We start from the raw sequence: 16,660 nt of genomic DNA, 5'->3' as shown, positions 1-16,660 counted from the left end.
AAGGAGGAGAGGTAACTTTAACCAAGCAGATTCAAATTTTGGTCAAAAATATAGAGCATAACCAGAATATCATAGACTTGAGGGATTTGTACAGTTAAAGGTCTAACTTACCCACAAATCCTCTCTCAGTATAGTGTTTCTCTTTTGCTCTTTGCTCACATCACTTCCTCTCTCGTGTGATTCTGCAGGATATAATTCGACAATCTGTACAAGAGAAAATGGAAAGACAGAAAGAGCTGGAAGAGAAGTCCAAGGAGAAGAGAGACTTGGGAATGAAGACGACTCTTGACCGTTTCAGGAAGTAGAGCGACGATCTCCGACCGCTGGGAACATGAGGACTAATGCAAAGCAGAACAGACATTTTTATAACAGAACCTCTGCGTGTCATTTCTACTGTTCCTTGATTGTGAGCAAAAGCTATTTGCTTGTTTAATAAAATACCTAGAATATCTATAAGAAATTGCACATGTATTTATCTTTAAAGACCCAGGAATAGTTTTCGTTTTAAATGCTTTCCACACACACTTGCTTTTTGCAAAAGTTTCTTGTCCACACTGAAATCATCTTAATGCATTGGCCAATAACATAATAAGATCTCACTGAGATGATGGCGAGAGACCAGACGTAAAGTTCTCATGCTATTCTGTTCTGATCATTTTATTAGCAAAATATCTGCATTCGGGTCGCACTCCATGTCTGGTCTAAAACACAATTGCCCTTATGTTTTGACGCAGGACAGCAATTGATTGTACATTTTTTGTCGTCTTTGCAGGATATACAATATGAAGATTATATGAAGTAACATTTATCTTCATCAACACTGACAGTGAACAGCACATAGCAGTATAAACACATCTCTATGGGTACAATATGCATCACATGACTAAACGTCATTGTTAGGGTTTGGTATAGTTTGAATTTTAACGATTCCGATTCTTATCGATTCCTAATTTCAATTCTAAATAAAGGTGTAAAAAAAAAAAAAAAAAAAAAAAGATATCATTCACATTTATTCTGTCTTATTGCAAAACATTTATGTGTGACTGAATACTATGAACAAAAATCAACAGAGGTTTAAAAAACACCACAGCAAAAACAACTAGCCTAACTAATAATAACAAAATTTTCAAGCATTATTAAAGGAGAACTTGGTAACTTTTTTAACTTAATAAAACTGTCTAGAAATCATTTGGATGGTTAAACAACCTATTCTGGTGATATTGATGACTTTCTCTGCTCCCCCCAGCGTTCCCAGGCGGAAAACCACCCTTGCAACTTGGGGACTGCCGTCCCGGTAAGACAGAAATTGGAAGTCTCGTGAGAAACGAGAACGAGCGCGAGCTTGAAACACGAATTGTTTTACGGCAATTCGACATAAACACACACGCATGTATGATGTATTACCAGATTACCCACCTCGGTAGACATAGCTCCACACGATACAGTTGGCTTGCTCCGATCATAACAAACGCACATGAGCAGCGGTAGAGAGGGGGAGGAGGCCGCCGCAAGTGAGTTTTTTACGTCCGTGTTGTGAAATATACGCCCCCCCACAGCTGTAGGGGGAGCTCGTGGGGAAAACATGCGACAACAAAAGGGAAAATCAGCGAAGAAGTGACTAGAGTTCGCTAGAGTTGCCGAGTTCTCCTTTAAAGACAAGTAAACAGTAATTAAATAAAAAAACAATTAGCAATCACACAAATAAATACAACTGAGCAGAGACATGATTGAAATAAACAGTGTTTTCAGGTATAGAAACTGTTATCAAATGTAAAATAACAGCGGGTGTCATTGTTTGATTAACGCTATTATAAAGACTGCAGAGGGAATATTAGGCCGCTGTCACTTTAAGAGGTGCACGGATCCAATACACTGAGACATTAGTCAACTGTTTGTTAACGTAAAGGGATGGTTCGGAGTAAAATCAACCTTGGGTCCTTTGCACCATGACCTCAAGCCAAACACCCCCCCCCCCCCCCCCCCCCCCCAGAAGCCTTATTTTGTTGGTAGTACCAGTTTGCAACAATTATTTGTTAACACTTCGGAAAAAATAATAATTCGTCGTTACACTACATCCTTATGCATCGCTTTCTGCCAGGACTTTTACGTGCTTTTCCCTAATCACTGAAGTGACGTCGATGTCCGGGTTAGCGGTAGCATTAGCCATCGGGCAAGTGTTATTTAAATAAACTCCTGATGTACTTACAAACTTTCCAATGCCTCGTTTTATGAGTACAGAACCTATTTGTACAACTGTAGAAGTTTGGTGCCATTCTGGGCATTATTAGTGGAGTAATTTACGATATACAGCCTTGGATCCATTAGCGCCTGCACTAAGCCATCCGGCTGATCTCTCTAAATAAGCTCTAACTTTAATAATGTTCGACCAAGGGAAAAAAGGCCTCTTGGGGGGGTGTTTGGCTCAAGGTCATGGTGCAAAGGACCCTAGGTTGATTTTACTCCGGAGTCCGAACCATCCCTTTAAGACATAACCGACTGTTTACAGGGATATTTTGCCATATTTTTGTGTGTATTTGTCTGTTCAAGTGCAAGAAAACACGGAAGAGAACTCAGTTCAGTATCACACACTAAACCGAATGAGAGGCGGCTTTCTGTGAGTGCGCTTTGGATGTGAAAACAGCCTGCGGGTCTTCATGCGCTTGAATGGTTTAATATCATTTTTCCAGTATATCTGCTTTAGTGTAGACGTGTCTGAATCAAATCACCGGGTTTGCCATGGTTCAGTGCTTTGTCCCCTCCTTTTCTCAACATGCAGAACTTCACTGGAAACAATCATAAAGGCATGTCTGGCTTCAGCTCAATCTTGCACCACAACATCACTGTTCAATAGGGGTCAACAACACTAATGCCGAACATGACAGCAAGAAACCAGTTGAGCTTTACAACCCACAACCGCCCGGTCAGGTTCACACTGTTCACAAGCATTCCTGTTTCAGCAGTCTGTGCAGATCTTCATCCGAGCTCTTGACATTTCAAGACTAGATTATTCCTGCAATTCCCTGTTGGCCGATCTCCCAGCCAGCGTGACTCTACACATCCAGTAGTTTGAGTTTTCCACGTACAGACATTGTCAAAACGATCCCTATTCACACGGATCCACGAAAACTACTAAAACGGCTGTATTCTGCTGCCAGGCCAGTAGATGGCGATGAAACACTATAGACTGAACACGTAATCAGAGCCCGTCTACGGAGAGCCTGGCCACTCCCTATTAAGTCCTATTGTACCGAATTGTGGTTGTAGTTCCACCAGAGTTCCACTGGGGGCGATCGCCAGGAGTGCAGAATGAATGGGAGTCTATGGCGCTAGACGGCTAAATTTGTCTCTTTCACCCGATTGCCGCTGAGAAATCTCAGATTTGATTGTAGGTTTTGCAAGTTCAACATGGGTTATAGGTCGAAAGTTGAATGAACGAGTACTTAAAGGCACACTGTGTAGGAATTGTGTTTTTGTCAAACAGCGACCCCTAGAGTCGCTGTGGAATACTTGCACTGTCGTGAATACCCCTCCTAATTATCAGCAATAAATGAATGAACGGCATGTAAAAAAACATACTACAAGCAAGTGCAACAACATACAACATAGAAATCAAACAAGTTTACAAATAAGAGATTTATTTACTGGCCACTTCATGCGTTTTCTCAGATCGGATAGCTATCTGATTTATCAAAACGATTCCATTTACACCTGGTCACATAAATGTGTTTTTGCGATTCCCGCGCGATATGCAGATTTAATGGAGTGCACGTCACCGAAAGCAACAGATATGAACTGCATTTTATTGATCATCAGCTAAAATTTCAAAATCAAAGACCGCAATAAGAGAGAGCAGTAACAGCGCTGGTAAGATCATTTCATTTCTTTACTTTTAATGACAATGATTGTGTGTTAAGCGTCTGTAACTTACTTTCACTTTGATTTGCGATAGTTTGCACGTTGGCTTGATGAATAGATGCTCATCTGCGGTGATGCGTGTTCCAGTAGCGTCGTCATATCTGGCTATAACATATAGCCTATAAAATGCTCTCACACGTTTAAAAAAAAAAATAATTAGCATTTTTGGGAGGAGTACAATTTACATATGGTTTCAACAACCAGATGCATTTACACTTGTCCAGTTTCGTCTGGGATGCGTCTCAGACCTCCCCCTGAAGTGGTTTGAGGGATCGGATTCAAATCCGTCTTGAATGCGTTTCGGAGGGCATTTACACCTGGTCTTTTCACGATCAGATAGCTATCCGATCTGAGAAAACGCATGAAGTGGCCAGGTGTAAACAGCCCCCATGACAAAAACATATATGCACGAAAGCCTAAAACAAACGCTGGTTGGCCTTTCACATCCACATTTGAGGAAGTGGTGGGGGAAGTGACGTATGCCGTAAAGCAGTCGAATTTTGTAGTTCTTTTTGTGCTCGGGTTACTACCCGAACCCCGAAGTTACATAGTGCCATTAAAAGCGATACAGACCCCGTCAGGCTATGGCAGACGTGTCATTCAACCTATTGTAAGTCGATGTACCATCACAAGGGTCTTGGAAATATATTATGAAGGTTGAAAAGCTACACAGTGTGCCTTTATGTCCTTTCGATTTCTTACAGGTTGAGTTGTTGTTGCCCATAACACGCTAGCTGTGTTGTGTGTTTACCTGTGTCAGCTGTGTTGTGTGTTTACCTGTGTCAGCTGTGTTGCGTGTTTACCTGTGTCAGCTGTGTTGTGTGTTTACCTGTGTCAGCTGTGTTGTGTGTTTGCCTGTGTCAGCTGTGTTGTGTGTTTACCTGTTTACAAACCGACTGTTTACATAAGATATAACCGACTGTATTTGTCTGTTCAAGTGCAAGAAAACACGGAAGAGAACTCAGTTCAGTATCACACACTAAACCGAATGAGAGGCGGCTTTCTGTGAGTGCGCTTTGGATGTGAAAACAGCCTGCGGGTCTTCATGCGCTTGAATGGTTTAATATCATTTTTCCAGTATATCTGCATTAGTGTAGACGTGTCTGAATCAAATCACCGGGTTTGCCATGGTTCAGTGCTTTGTCCCCTCCTTTTCTCAACATGCAGAACTTCACTGGAAACAATCATAAAGGCATGTCTGGCTTCAGCTCAATCTTGCACCACAACATCACTGTTCAATAGGGGTCAACAACACTAATGCCGAACATGACAGCAAGAAACCAGTTGAGCTTTACAACCCACAACCGCCCGGTCAGGTTCACACTGTTCACAAGCATTCCTGTTTCAGCAGTCTGTGCAGATCTTCATCCGAGCTCTTGACATTTCAAGACTAGATTATTCCTGCAATTCCCTGTTGGCCGATCTCCCAGCCAGCGTGACTCTACACATCCAGTAGTTTGAGTTTTCCACGTACAGACATTGTCAAAACGATCCCTATTCACACGGATCCACGGAAACTACTAAAACCGCTGTATTCTGCTGCCAGGCCAGTAGATGGCGATGAAACACTATAGACTGAATACGTAATACGCATGTGCATGACGTCATCGTCTTCAAAGATTCACGTTTTTTGTTTTTTTCAAAAGTGTGTTTTCAGGCCCCCAAAACGCCGCTGTCGTGTAAATGAATGGCCAAAACGCATAAAAAATTTTGAGAAAATTGTCATTTTAAAATGACCTAGAAATTAACAAATCAAATGCACCCTTTATTGGTATTGTAAAACAACTTTCTGTATGTGCCAAAGAGAATCCAAAAAATCTAAATGCCTGCTTGAAAACATGTAAACACTGTTTTGATTTCCGTTCTGGTTGCTTCCCAATTCGCCTACTTATACTTTACTATACTGTGCAAAAGTCTTAGGCATGTTAATATCCCCACCCCAAAAATGGTTTTAAGTCAGTTATTTATATCTTTTGCTGTAGTGTGTCAGTGGGAAATATCAGTTTACATTTCCAAACATTCTTTTTGCCATTAATTGTAATAATCCAGTGAGATTTGTGTATGCACAAGGAGTCTGACAACAGCCGGTCAGATCTGATCTCACCATCATCGAGTCCGTCTGTGATTACAGGAAGAAACAGAAGAAACTGAGACAGACTAAATCCAGAAGAACTGCGGGAACATCTCCGAGACGCTTGAAGAACCCTTCCTGCAAAGCTCCCTGAAAAACTATGCACAAGTGTAGCTGGACAAAAGCCGTTTTAAACGCAAAGGGTCGTTACACCATATATTGATTTGAATTTGTTAATAGAAGTTAAATCATAAATAAATTCAATTTGTGATTTTATTTTTGAAAGCATTCTCACTTTACAGCATTTTAACACAAGTGCCAGTGCTTTTCCCAGTACTGTAGCTTTGCAGGAAGGTTTCTTCAAGCGTCTCGGAGACGTTCCCGCAGTTCTTCTGGATTTAGTCTGTCTCAGTTTCTTCTGTTTCTTCATGTAATCACAGACGGACTCGATGATGGTGAGATCAGATCAGACCGGCTGTTGTCAGACTCCTTGTGCATACACAAATCTCACTGGATTATTACAATTAATGGCAAAAAGAATGTTTGGAAATGTAAACTGAGATTTCCTACTGACACACTACAGCAAAAGATATAAATAACTGACTTAAAACCATTTTTGGGGTGGGGATATTAACATGCCTAAGACTTTTGCACAGTACTATATATATATATATATATATATATATATATATATATAACATATATGCCCTAAAAGAATGTACTCTTTTTGTTGAGAAAAAGTGCATACTTTTGAGTGTGTAGCAGTAGAGTATACTAGGCAAGTTTTGGGACGTACTCAGACATCCCACCCTGCAAAAACTTCCGGAAGGTTTTACCTCAACAAACTGGGTTAAAATAGGGTTCCCACGAGTAATGATTACGCTCCCACAAATTATCATATCATGGCCATGACATATTATCACTATCCCTTTTTTTTTTCTTTTTTTTTTTACAGTCTATGTATCCCACCAGTTACAGTTTTTCTCAATTGCTAAAACACAATTTCTGAAACCTTGCTCCATTTTCTGAAAACATTAAACACAAAACCTCATCTTCAAGCTCTATACACAAAACCTCTGACTCCTCTTGCAAAATGAAACTTTTGCCTCAAAACAGTTTTACCTGTGTTCAAAATCAAACACTGCTCTCAAATCATAGACAAAGTGATCAAAATATACACTATCAAGCAGTCAGTAAACAATACACCAAAAAATAGAAAACACATTGTTCAAAACATAGTTCTCGAAAGATATCTATGGACTGCTATTCTGTTTGTAGACTCACCCGTGACATCTTACTGTACCATCAGAAAGTTCATTTGTGACATACTGTATGACTGCACTTGATAAAAGGAAATAAAAAGAAAAGTAAAAAATAAAAAACATATAGTTCTCAGGGAGAAGTACATTTTTAATCTCAAAGCAAATTTCATATTTTTCCGTCATTGTCTTTTGATGAACAAAAACATGAAACATAATCATAGTAGCTCAAAATTGATCAGAAATTACTACTCTGCTTTGCTCTTTGCAATTTAATTTTTTGTTCTTCCTCCTCCTTATTTCTACTGTACTGTACCCTGCATCTCACAAACTTGTCCTTTGTCTCTGTGATACTGTAATTCTTGTTCTTGGATGATATGAACCTGCAACCAGTCAAAATCTATTGAGCAGTCACTACTGTAAACAAATGGTACTGTTGACAATTTTCAGGTCATACAATTTGTCCATTGTACAGTATACAGCCTATAATGCACTGTATTACAGTAAACAATACTAAAAGGGACAAAAATCAAAGGAGTAAAGATGTGATCAATGTGCTTCTTCTTGTCTTTGGGCTGGGTCAGGCCAGGCCAGAGCACTTCGTCGACATCACAAGCAATATTGTCCCTCCTCCTTTCTTGCCCTCCTCCTCTTCCTCTTCCTCGCCCACCTCGCATATGCACTCGTCCTCGTCCTCTCACATTGTTTCTTCTATCCATTCTCAGACTTTCTCCTTCCCACCTTCAGCAACCTGTTTTCTCTCTGAACTGGCTTATATTGGTTGTGTCACATCTTTTGAAACAGGTTAAATCAGTTTTGAGTGGTTGTGTTCAATCAATGACATGCGTTCTCTATTTGTATTTGATTGTTGCCACTTGTGTTTACCAGTATGGATGACATGTGCATTAAAGTGCAGAATGTGTTTTGAGAATGAGAATGTGTTTAGAGTTTTGCTGATAAGTCTAAGTGAGATCTGCAAATTGATTTACACCATGTGAAATGGTTTAAGGCATTGACAACAGACTACACAATTAGCTAAATGAGTTCAGGCAACCGAGAACTTTGTTCAGCCAATGGGTTTTAGTGTTTTAGCAATTGAGAAAAACTGTAATATGACGTGGCCACGACGAAACTATGTGAACTGAACATGTCCCCTCCCGCTCACCGTAATAATCTGCCAATGAATGGCACTTTGTGAACACTAGAGGGAGCCACAGTTATTAGTGAAGTAAAGCTGGGCGAGGCCTCAGTTCCTCACAGCGGAAGATGGCGTTTACAACATATGCCTTTCAGTGCCTTGCATTAAAATACAGTGTTACTAATACAGCTGAATGACTTTAGTGTTCTTTTTTAAATGTCATTACTACAGTAATAACTATAAATTATGCATAATAACATGCAACTAACCCTATCACTATAGTAAGTACATGTTAATTAATATTACTCAGTACCTAAATGTGTAATTACAGTGTAACAAAGACACCTCAAAATAAAGTGTAACCCTGTATTCATACGACACAAGATATCAGTTGAATCCAAATGAAAAAGCTGTAAATACACAAACAAGTATTCATGACTTCAATGAGCTCATTGTTTCTGCCTTCAATTATTACATTGTTTAAATGAATACATTTTTAGCTAACTGTGATTGTATATGTACATTTCTGAAATACATAACTTAGACAGATCCTCTGATAACAGATCTCTCTGTAATGTGGACTCATGCATTTTCTGTAAATCTGCTTTGAAACCATGTGTGTATGTGAAAAGCGCTATACAAATAAATGCGAATTGAATTGTATAAATTAAATTTCATTCAATTTTTACAGTGAAATGTTTAAACCAATTCTTTGGATTAAATTGTAAATCTGAATCATTCTGGTACCATGTAAAAATAATTTTTCCAAGTTGTAAATGAAGCAAAAAATTCAGGTTTTTGCAAGAAAAACAGGTTTTCAACTTCAAATTTTCGCATTTCTTTGTGAAATTTCCTTGCAGTTTCCGAACAGCAAGACATAGGCTAGCTCGTAATGATTAACCAAGATAATCTTGCTATAAATATATAACACAAACCACTATACTCTGTGTACAGCAGAGTGACTTCCTTCTTTTGCGGCTCATTAATGACCTTTGGTCCATATTAAAGTCTTCTATTGATTGGGAAGATGCGAAACCCTCCCCCTAAAACCAATAAGCATCCAGAGCTCAACAAGGCCTTCAGGAAAGGAGAAGACAAACGCTCAGGCAACAAAAGCTGCCGTCCGAAGCTTAGTTTGTATAGCACATTTAAATACAACATGAGTTGGCCAAAGTGCTTTCCATTAAAAGAATATTCCAACAGCATACATGGCAAAAAATACAAAAAACATTAAACACCAAACCAAAGGGCAATTAAAATGCAAGACAACAGTAAAACGTAAAAGCCTGAGCAAGTAAATGCGCCCTCGAACATGATTTATAAAAAACCAGTGTAGGACAACATCTAATATCCAAAGGCGGGTTATTCCAGATTTTATTGCCGCAACTGAAGAGGCACGATCCCTTTTGGACTTTAGATGAGAGTTAGGATCTTTAAAAGTGATATTTGAGATGACCTCACTGGCCTTGTCGTCTGATAGACCTGGATAAGATCCGACATGTATTTGGGAGCGAGGCCACGTGAGGCCGTACAAGCAAAGAGTGAAACCTTAAACAACATGGGCCGAGTTCCCAGTTCCCAGTATGACGAACCAGTTTCATAATATTATTTTAACAATAAAATGTGCTTCTGTAGCAATTTGTGCCTGTGTATTGTCATAAATATTCATAATGCCAATGGCAGCAGACGTAGTCATTGGGTAAAACCGATATATAGTAAATATTTAAATTGAATAATATTGTTTTGAATAACTAAAGGAACTACAATAATACAGATATAAAGCAGATTAGGCTTTTTTCCCTACATTTTTTCTCATTTCCCTGTGCAATGTTATCCTTGAACATGTTGGAGGGTTTAGAGAGTCCAATAAAATGAATGCATTTATGAGATCTGTGATAATGTTATTTTATATTTCTTCCGTGTTATACACACTATCTCAACATCAATGTCAAATCAGGTTTTTTCATGAATAATCATCTGCAAATTAATCATTTTATTGAAAGACTTTTTTTGGTGACAGATTTTTGTAAAAAATGGCAAAAGCAGTGTTAATAGATTGCAAAAACCGCATAATCTCATTGTTAACACTTAGTAAAACTAAAAAAATGGTTTCAAAATTAATTATATCCCCATTACATATTTTTTTACACTTTTAAAACCCTTATTCATCAATGACCCGTGTATCTATGCAGTGAAACGGTGTGTGTTCTGTGTGAGTCTCCAGGGTCTCATCAGCATTCACTGCATGTGGAGATGGGGGGGGGGGGGCAGTCCATTAGCATTAGCATCAGAGCTCATATCCTGCTAGCGCTTCCCTAGAGAGACTAGAGCGCTTTAAACCAGTCTCAACCCCCACAGCACAACTCAATCCAGCATAACACACACTGACACTGCGAGAGAACCCAACTCAACCCTGCATAACACACACTGTGTATCAACTCAACCCAACTCAACCCGTTTACAGCGCGTCGAGGACGACTTCTGCGATTCATTCCAGCTCATCAGAAGAGAGTTGAATATGAAAGGTGATATTCTGTGGATGATTGACTTGCATGTCAATGATTTACTACAATAGAGGAGCATTACTCCACTCATACATATGCAAACCCCCTCCGGCCATCTGGATGTTTCCTCCAGATCCTGATCTCCATCTGCTCCAGTGATGAGGATCTCAAGAAGCTGCATATACAGTTGTCGTCGAAATGACTCAGCCCCCATTGCAAATCAGGTTTACTGGCAGATTTACAGGCGTTCAGCTGTTTGCAGTGAACTAATCAAACAAAAGTGCCTGAAATAGCTCAACACAACAAATGTTTCAAGTGGTTTTCCTAAAATTCAACTGAAAATGCCACGTTTAGTGACTCCCGCCGTCTCAAAATGATTCCTCACATCAGCACAAATCTGCAGATTCATCTCTTGACTGTAATATAACCCTAATATAATATATACACTTTGCAGGAAGATTTCTTTTAAAGAAATTAATCATTTTAATGTAACAAAAGATTTCTATTTCAAATAAATGTTGTTTTTGTAACTTTCTATTCATCAAAGAATCCTGAAAAAAAAGTGTCGCGGTTTAAACAATAATTTGAAGCGGCACAGCTGTTTTCACCAGTGATAATAATAATCATAAATGTTTCTTGATCATCAAATCATCATATTAGAGTGATTTCTGAAGGATCATGTGACACTGAAGACTGGAGTAATGATGCTGAAAATTCAGCTTTGATCACAGGAATAAATTACACTTTACTATATATTCACATAGAAAAACATTATTTTAAATTGTAATAATATTTCACAATATTACTGTATTATTTTACTGTATTTTAGGGCAAAAGAATGATCTCATGGTTTGAGCCTGAGCCAGAGCTGTATAGAGAGAGATAGTCTTGGGGTCATTGAGTTGTGTGTGTGTGAGAACAGCTGACTGTGGGAGTGGAGATGAAGTGTGTGTGTGACTCAGGATCCTGTGGGGGGAAGGGCAGCCGAGACACAAAGACCAACATGTTAAAGGAGCAGTTCCTCAATAATGAACATCTGACGCAGCGGCTCATAACACTGCAGTTAATGCCTTATACTGTATATATATATATATCCAGCGCTGGATTACTGATCACGGCGTATCGGGATTGTGATATCCTGTGGGATCAGTCGAAGCTCAGCGAGAAACAGCTGTTCATATGAGAGATAGTCTGTGCTGAGATCTTATTCATGAGTAATGAAGAACTGCAGCCTAACACACACACACTAACACACACAGACACACACTCATGCACACACATGTGCACACACACATTCACACACACACACACACACACACACACACACATTGACACAGACACACACTAACACACACACTCAGACACACTAACACAAACAGACACACACTCATGCACACATGTGCACACACAAATTCTCTCTCTCTCTCTCTCTCACACACACACACACACACACACACAGTCTGTGTGTTTGTGATCTCATGTTATTGACAGGTTATTGCCCCGCCCTTGTCATCAGAGAAGAGAAGAGGAGAGGAGAGGAGAGGAGAGGAGAGGAGAGGAGAGGAGAGGAGAGGAGAGGAGAGGAGAGCGAGAGAGAGAGAGAGAGAGAGAGAGAGAGAGAGAGAGAGAGAGAGAGAGAGAGAGAGAGAGAGAGAGAGAGAGAGAGAGAAGAGATGCTGCGAGAGGAAGTTATTCTGATTCATCATTACCAGGAACAATAATGATGTGCGGATAAATCATTTAGAATACATTAAAAAAAGAGAATTGTCCATTTTGATTTAATGGTTACTAAGTATATTCAGTTTATTATTTATGTAATAAGTAATCTTTTTAAATGTATGCTAGTGTCCATTTTTCACAAGAGTATTTCTGCTTTACCAGTGCAAACACTAATGCTAAAACAGTGACGACTGCTACTCTCCTCATTAGTGTTCACAGTTTTAGCATCTAATAACCCCTCTATAATATGATGATGATGATGACCAGATAGATTTCCACAAGAATGATGCCGGGAACACAGGATTTATCATCCAGCACATGAGATCTATAAATCCTGAGTGTTTAATGCTTGCTGTAGTGAGCACGTGGTGCACTGGAGAGACTGGAGAGACTGCAGACTAACACCAAACCCATCCCTGACACACACACTGCACCGCTCTCTCATGCTGTTATCCGGCAGCGGTTACAATGCACAAACAGAGTAACAACGTAAATGTGCAGCTTTGACTCCCCTGTGGCATAAATAATTGCTTATGTAAAAAAATGCTTATTATGCGACAGCTGGATGAAAGGAGAAGTGGTGAAAGAAGAAAAGACTCGAGTCCTTCCTCTTTTGCACTCATGTCATTGTGAAAGAGAATTGAGCTTAATTGCATTGAGTGTAAAGATGAAATAAATTGAGCTTAAGTAGACTTTCATGACTGCTTACAATGTCTAATGAGACGTTTTGCCTTAAATTGAAATCATTATGTTATAATGACGTAGACATGTTTTGATGACTGGAGAGGCGTGAAGAGAGACAGGGTGTGGAAGATTAATAAGTCTTCATAATGTCTCTGATGTGCTTTTCTGCAACACTAAGATGGACTCTGAGTGAAAGTCAATGTGAATCTCTGTTTGCCACACATTTTCCTTCTGTAATGTCACATATTTCCAAATGAAACTAAGATATTTAACCAGGAAAAAAAATGAGTGACTCTAGTGAGGGAAAAAAAATACTAAAATGTATTTGCAATACATTTATTTTATGCTGAATATACTACAAATACATTTATATATTCATGTACTCAATATAAATACTCTGCAATTAGTGTAATAAACTGATATAGTTAAAGTCTGCTAACAACTAATTTTGAATTATGCACTTTAGTTTTTCAGAAATAGTGCTGAAGTTCAACTAAAGATATACTGAAGTATATTTGATTGTGCTAAAGAGAAACTATTGCAAGTATACTTTAAATATCTTTTAAATACTGATATTATATCATACTATGCTAATAGTGATATTAAAATATGAATCATTAATACTGATATTAATATTAAGAAATGTGCATTGTGCAATAAAGAAGTGCTCCAAATAAAGTTTAATTATAATATTTCTATCAGTAAGTATCAAGTGATATGTTAATAGTTTTGATGAAATAAAAGTCTTTTAAATTGATTTTGGTATAGGTTTTTTACCAGTGGACTTCACTGGACTGTCTCGATCTGGCTATTATTGGTGAGCATTACTGAAATGACTAGGTGACATTAATAGAGAAGGAAAGTCATTTCCGAGGAGGATCAAGCTTTCACATTTTGATTAAAGTCGTGATAAAGTGTTAGTAGAGATCTTTTGTTCTGTATTGTGAAGGACATCTGAGTGTGATGGGCAGGGACTTGATGCTCTGCACTGGTTGTTGATTAAATTGCACTCAAACATGAATGTGAATTGGTTTTCAATTGAAGGGATAGTTCACCCTAAAATTAAAATTCAGTCATCATTTAATGCTGTTCTATTGTCGTATGCCCTTCTTTCTATTATGGACCGCAAAAGGAATATTTAAAAAAAAAAAATTAAACCATCCATTTCTTCACTGATTTTAATATCTCCAGAAAGACATTTGAAGGATGTGAATGCAATAACTTCTTGTTGCGATGGATATATTCACCTCTGAGAAGAAAGTACATTTATCGCGTTTTTGTTCAAATTGATTTCTCACAGTCGGAGTAAGACTAACGAACCTTATTGTAAAGTGTTAACAATATATTAGATCTCACAAATATGATAGACATCATAAAAATGAAAATATATCTATATCTACAAACATGTATGCACATAACGTCTTTGTTTGTTCTCACTTTTCATCTCCACCCTCTTGTACTCACACCTTCCCTGGGAAACGGCTCTTCATATTTCTTATTTACTGCTTATAATATTATAGGCCTGTTCCTCATTCTTGATCCTTCTCTTGTCAACATGCAAAAGCACCCCAATGTGTTCAACATAAGAAAAAAGTCTTATGAGTTTGGAGTCTGTGCAACGATTAATCACATCCAAAAATAAAAGTTTTTGTTAACATAATATATGTGTGTGTACTGTGTATAATTATTTTGTATATATAAATACACACACATGCATGTATATATTTAAGACAAATGTGTTATTTATATCTAAAATATTTATGATTATGAATTATGAATATATATATACAGTATATACATGCAAATATTTTTTAAACATATTCATGCATATATGTGTATTTATATATACAAAATAATTATACACAGTGCATATATTTTGTAAACACAAACTTTTATTCTTTCGCGATTAATTGTTGCCCATCACAAGTAATATGGGTTTGGAACGACAAAGGGGCAATAGATTTTGACCAAATTGCAAGCATACCTTATATAAAACTAACTGGAACTCATTAAAACAGAAAAGCCTTCTTGAAACTGCCGTGACTCACCTGACTAATCTGCAAGTATTCACTGTAATTAACCTATTTTAATCGTGAAACAATAGGAGTACCAAAGCAGCCTCACTTCTGATGAGAGTAGCATCTGCTTGTGTAACAGTATCTGCAGTCTTATCTGGCCAGCCCTCTGAAAACCCCGAGGACTTTACCCATGATGCAGCAGGGCTGGGGCAAACCCTCATTCTCCAGGTTTAAGTCACAGCAACTGCGCCATGGCAGATTACATTACCATGCATTCCCTCTCCAGATTAGTTTTTAATAATACAACTGCACCCAAACCAGAGATGTGTCTGCCTGTGGAACATAAAACCCCAATACAACTACATTTCTCTCTTCTTCACTTACACACATACACACACAAGACTTTTAAAGGGTTAGTTCACCCAAACATGAAAATTCTGTCTTTAATTACTCACGCTAATGTCTATCCAGACTTTCGTTCATCTTCGAAACATAAATGAAGATATTTTTGATTAAATCTGAGAGATTTCTGACAGGCTACGCAACTACCGCTTTCAAGCCTCAGAAAGGCAGTAAAGACATCATTACAGTAATCCAGTGCTTCTGATTTATGGTAAACTTAGAGATTGTTTGTAAATAAAGTGGTAAATTGTGTTTCTCGTGTCGCTTCATAAAATCGGGGTTAAACCACGGTATTCACATGGATTACTTTTATGTCTCTGAAAGTGATAGTTGCATACAGTAGCTGTCAGTGGAGAGACAGAAGTCTCTCAGATTTCATCAAAAATATCTTCATTTGTGTTCTGAAGATGAGCGAAAGTCTTATGGGTTTGGATCGACATGAGGGTGAGGAATTAATGACAGAAGTTTCATTTTTGGCTGAACTATCTCTTTAACTTTTCTTTATGTAGCTTTGAGAAACCGAACTGGCACTACAAAGGGCTTCATGTTGCTAAAACATCACTAGACATCTTCATCTCTGGCTCTGTGCACTTGCTTCTAGTAGTAGCACTCAATAATGAAACAAGTAGAGGTGTAGCGATACCCTCATGTCACGATTCGAGACATATCACGATACTGAACTCACGATACGATAATATTGTGATACTCCAAGACACATGATAAAAGGTTAACAAAAATGTACAGTTAATTAAAATGCTAAATTTGGTGTTACATTGCGTGTGTAAATGAATAGTCTTGGACTTGGTGCTGGAAACCCAATGCACAGGACAATAGAGACACCAGAATAACAATATTCATGATTCTGAAGATGAAAATACTGAATTATTTTAGATAAATATGCTTGAACTCTGGACTACATATATTTAAAATAATGCAGGCCATTTTTTAAT

The 16,660-nt window shown here is 38.2% G+C and overlaps 1 protein-coding gene across 1 annotated transcript in view; it reads left to right on the top strand.

Moving 5' to 3' along the window:
* Positions 1 to 967, top strand: part of wdr46 (WD repeat domain 46) — a 28,955-nt gene extending 27,988 nt beyond the window's left edge. The window contains exon 14 of the mRNA XM_079896261.1: positions 189 to 967. Within this exon, the coding sequence (XP_079752387.1) occupies positions 189 to 305 (117 nt within the window). The 3' untranslated portion in view covers positions 306 to 967. The remainder of the gene's footprint in view (positions 1 to 188) is intronic.
* Positions 968 to 16,660: the final 15,693 nt, after the last annotated feature.

The sequence above is a fragment of the Squalius cephalus genome (assembly GCF_949319135.1).
Source record: "Squalius cephalus genome assembly, chromosome: 16".
Taxonomy (NCBI): Eukaryota; Metazoa; Chordata; class Actinopteri; order Cypriniformes; family Leuciscidae; genus Squalius; species Squalius cephalus.
The sequence above is the reverse complement of the archived record's forward strand: the minus strand, read 5'-3'. Positions and strand labels throughout refer to the sequence as shown.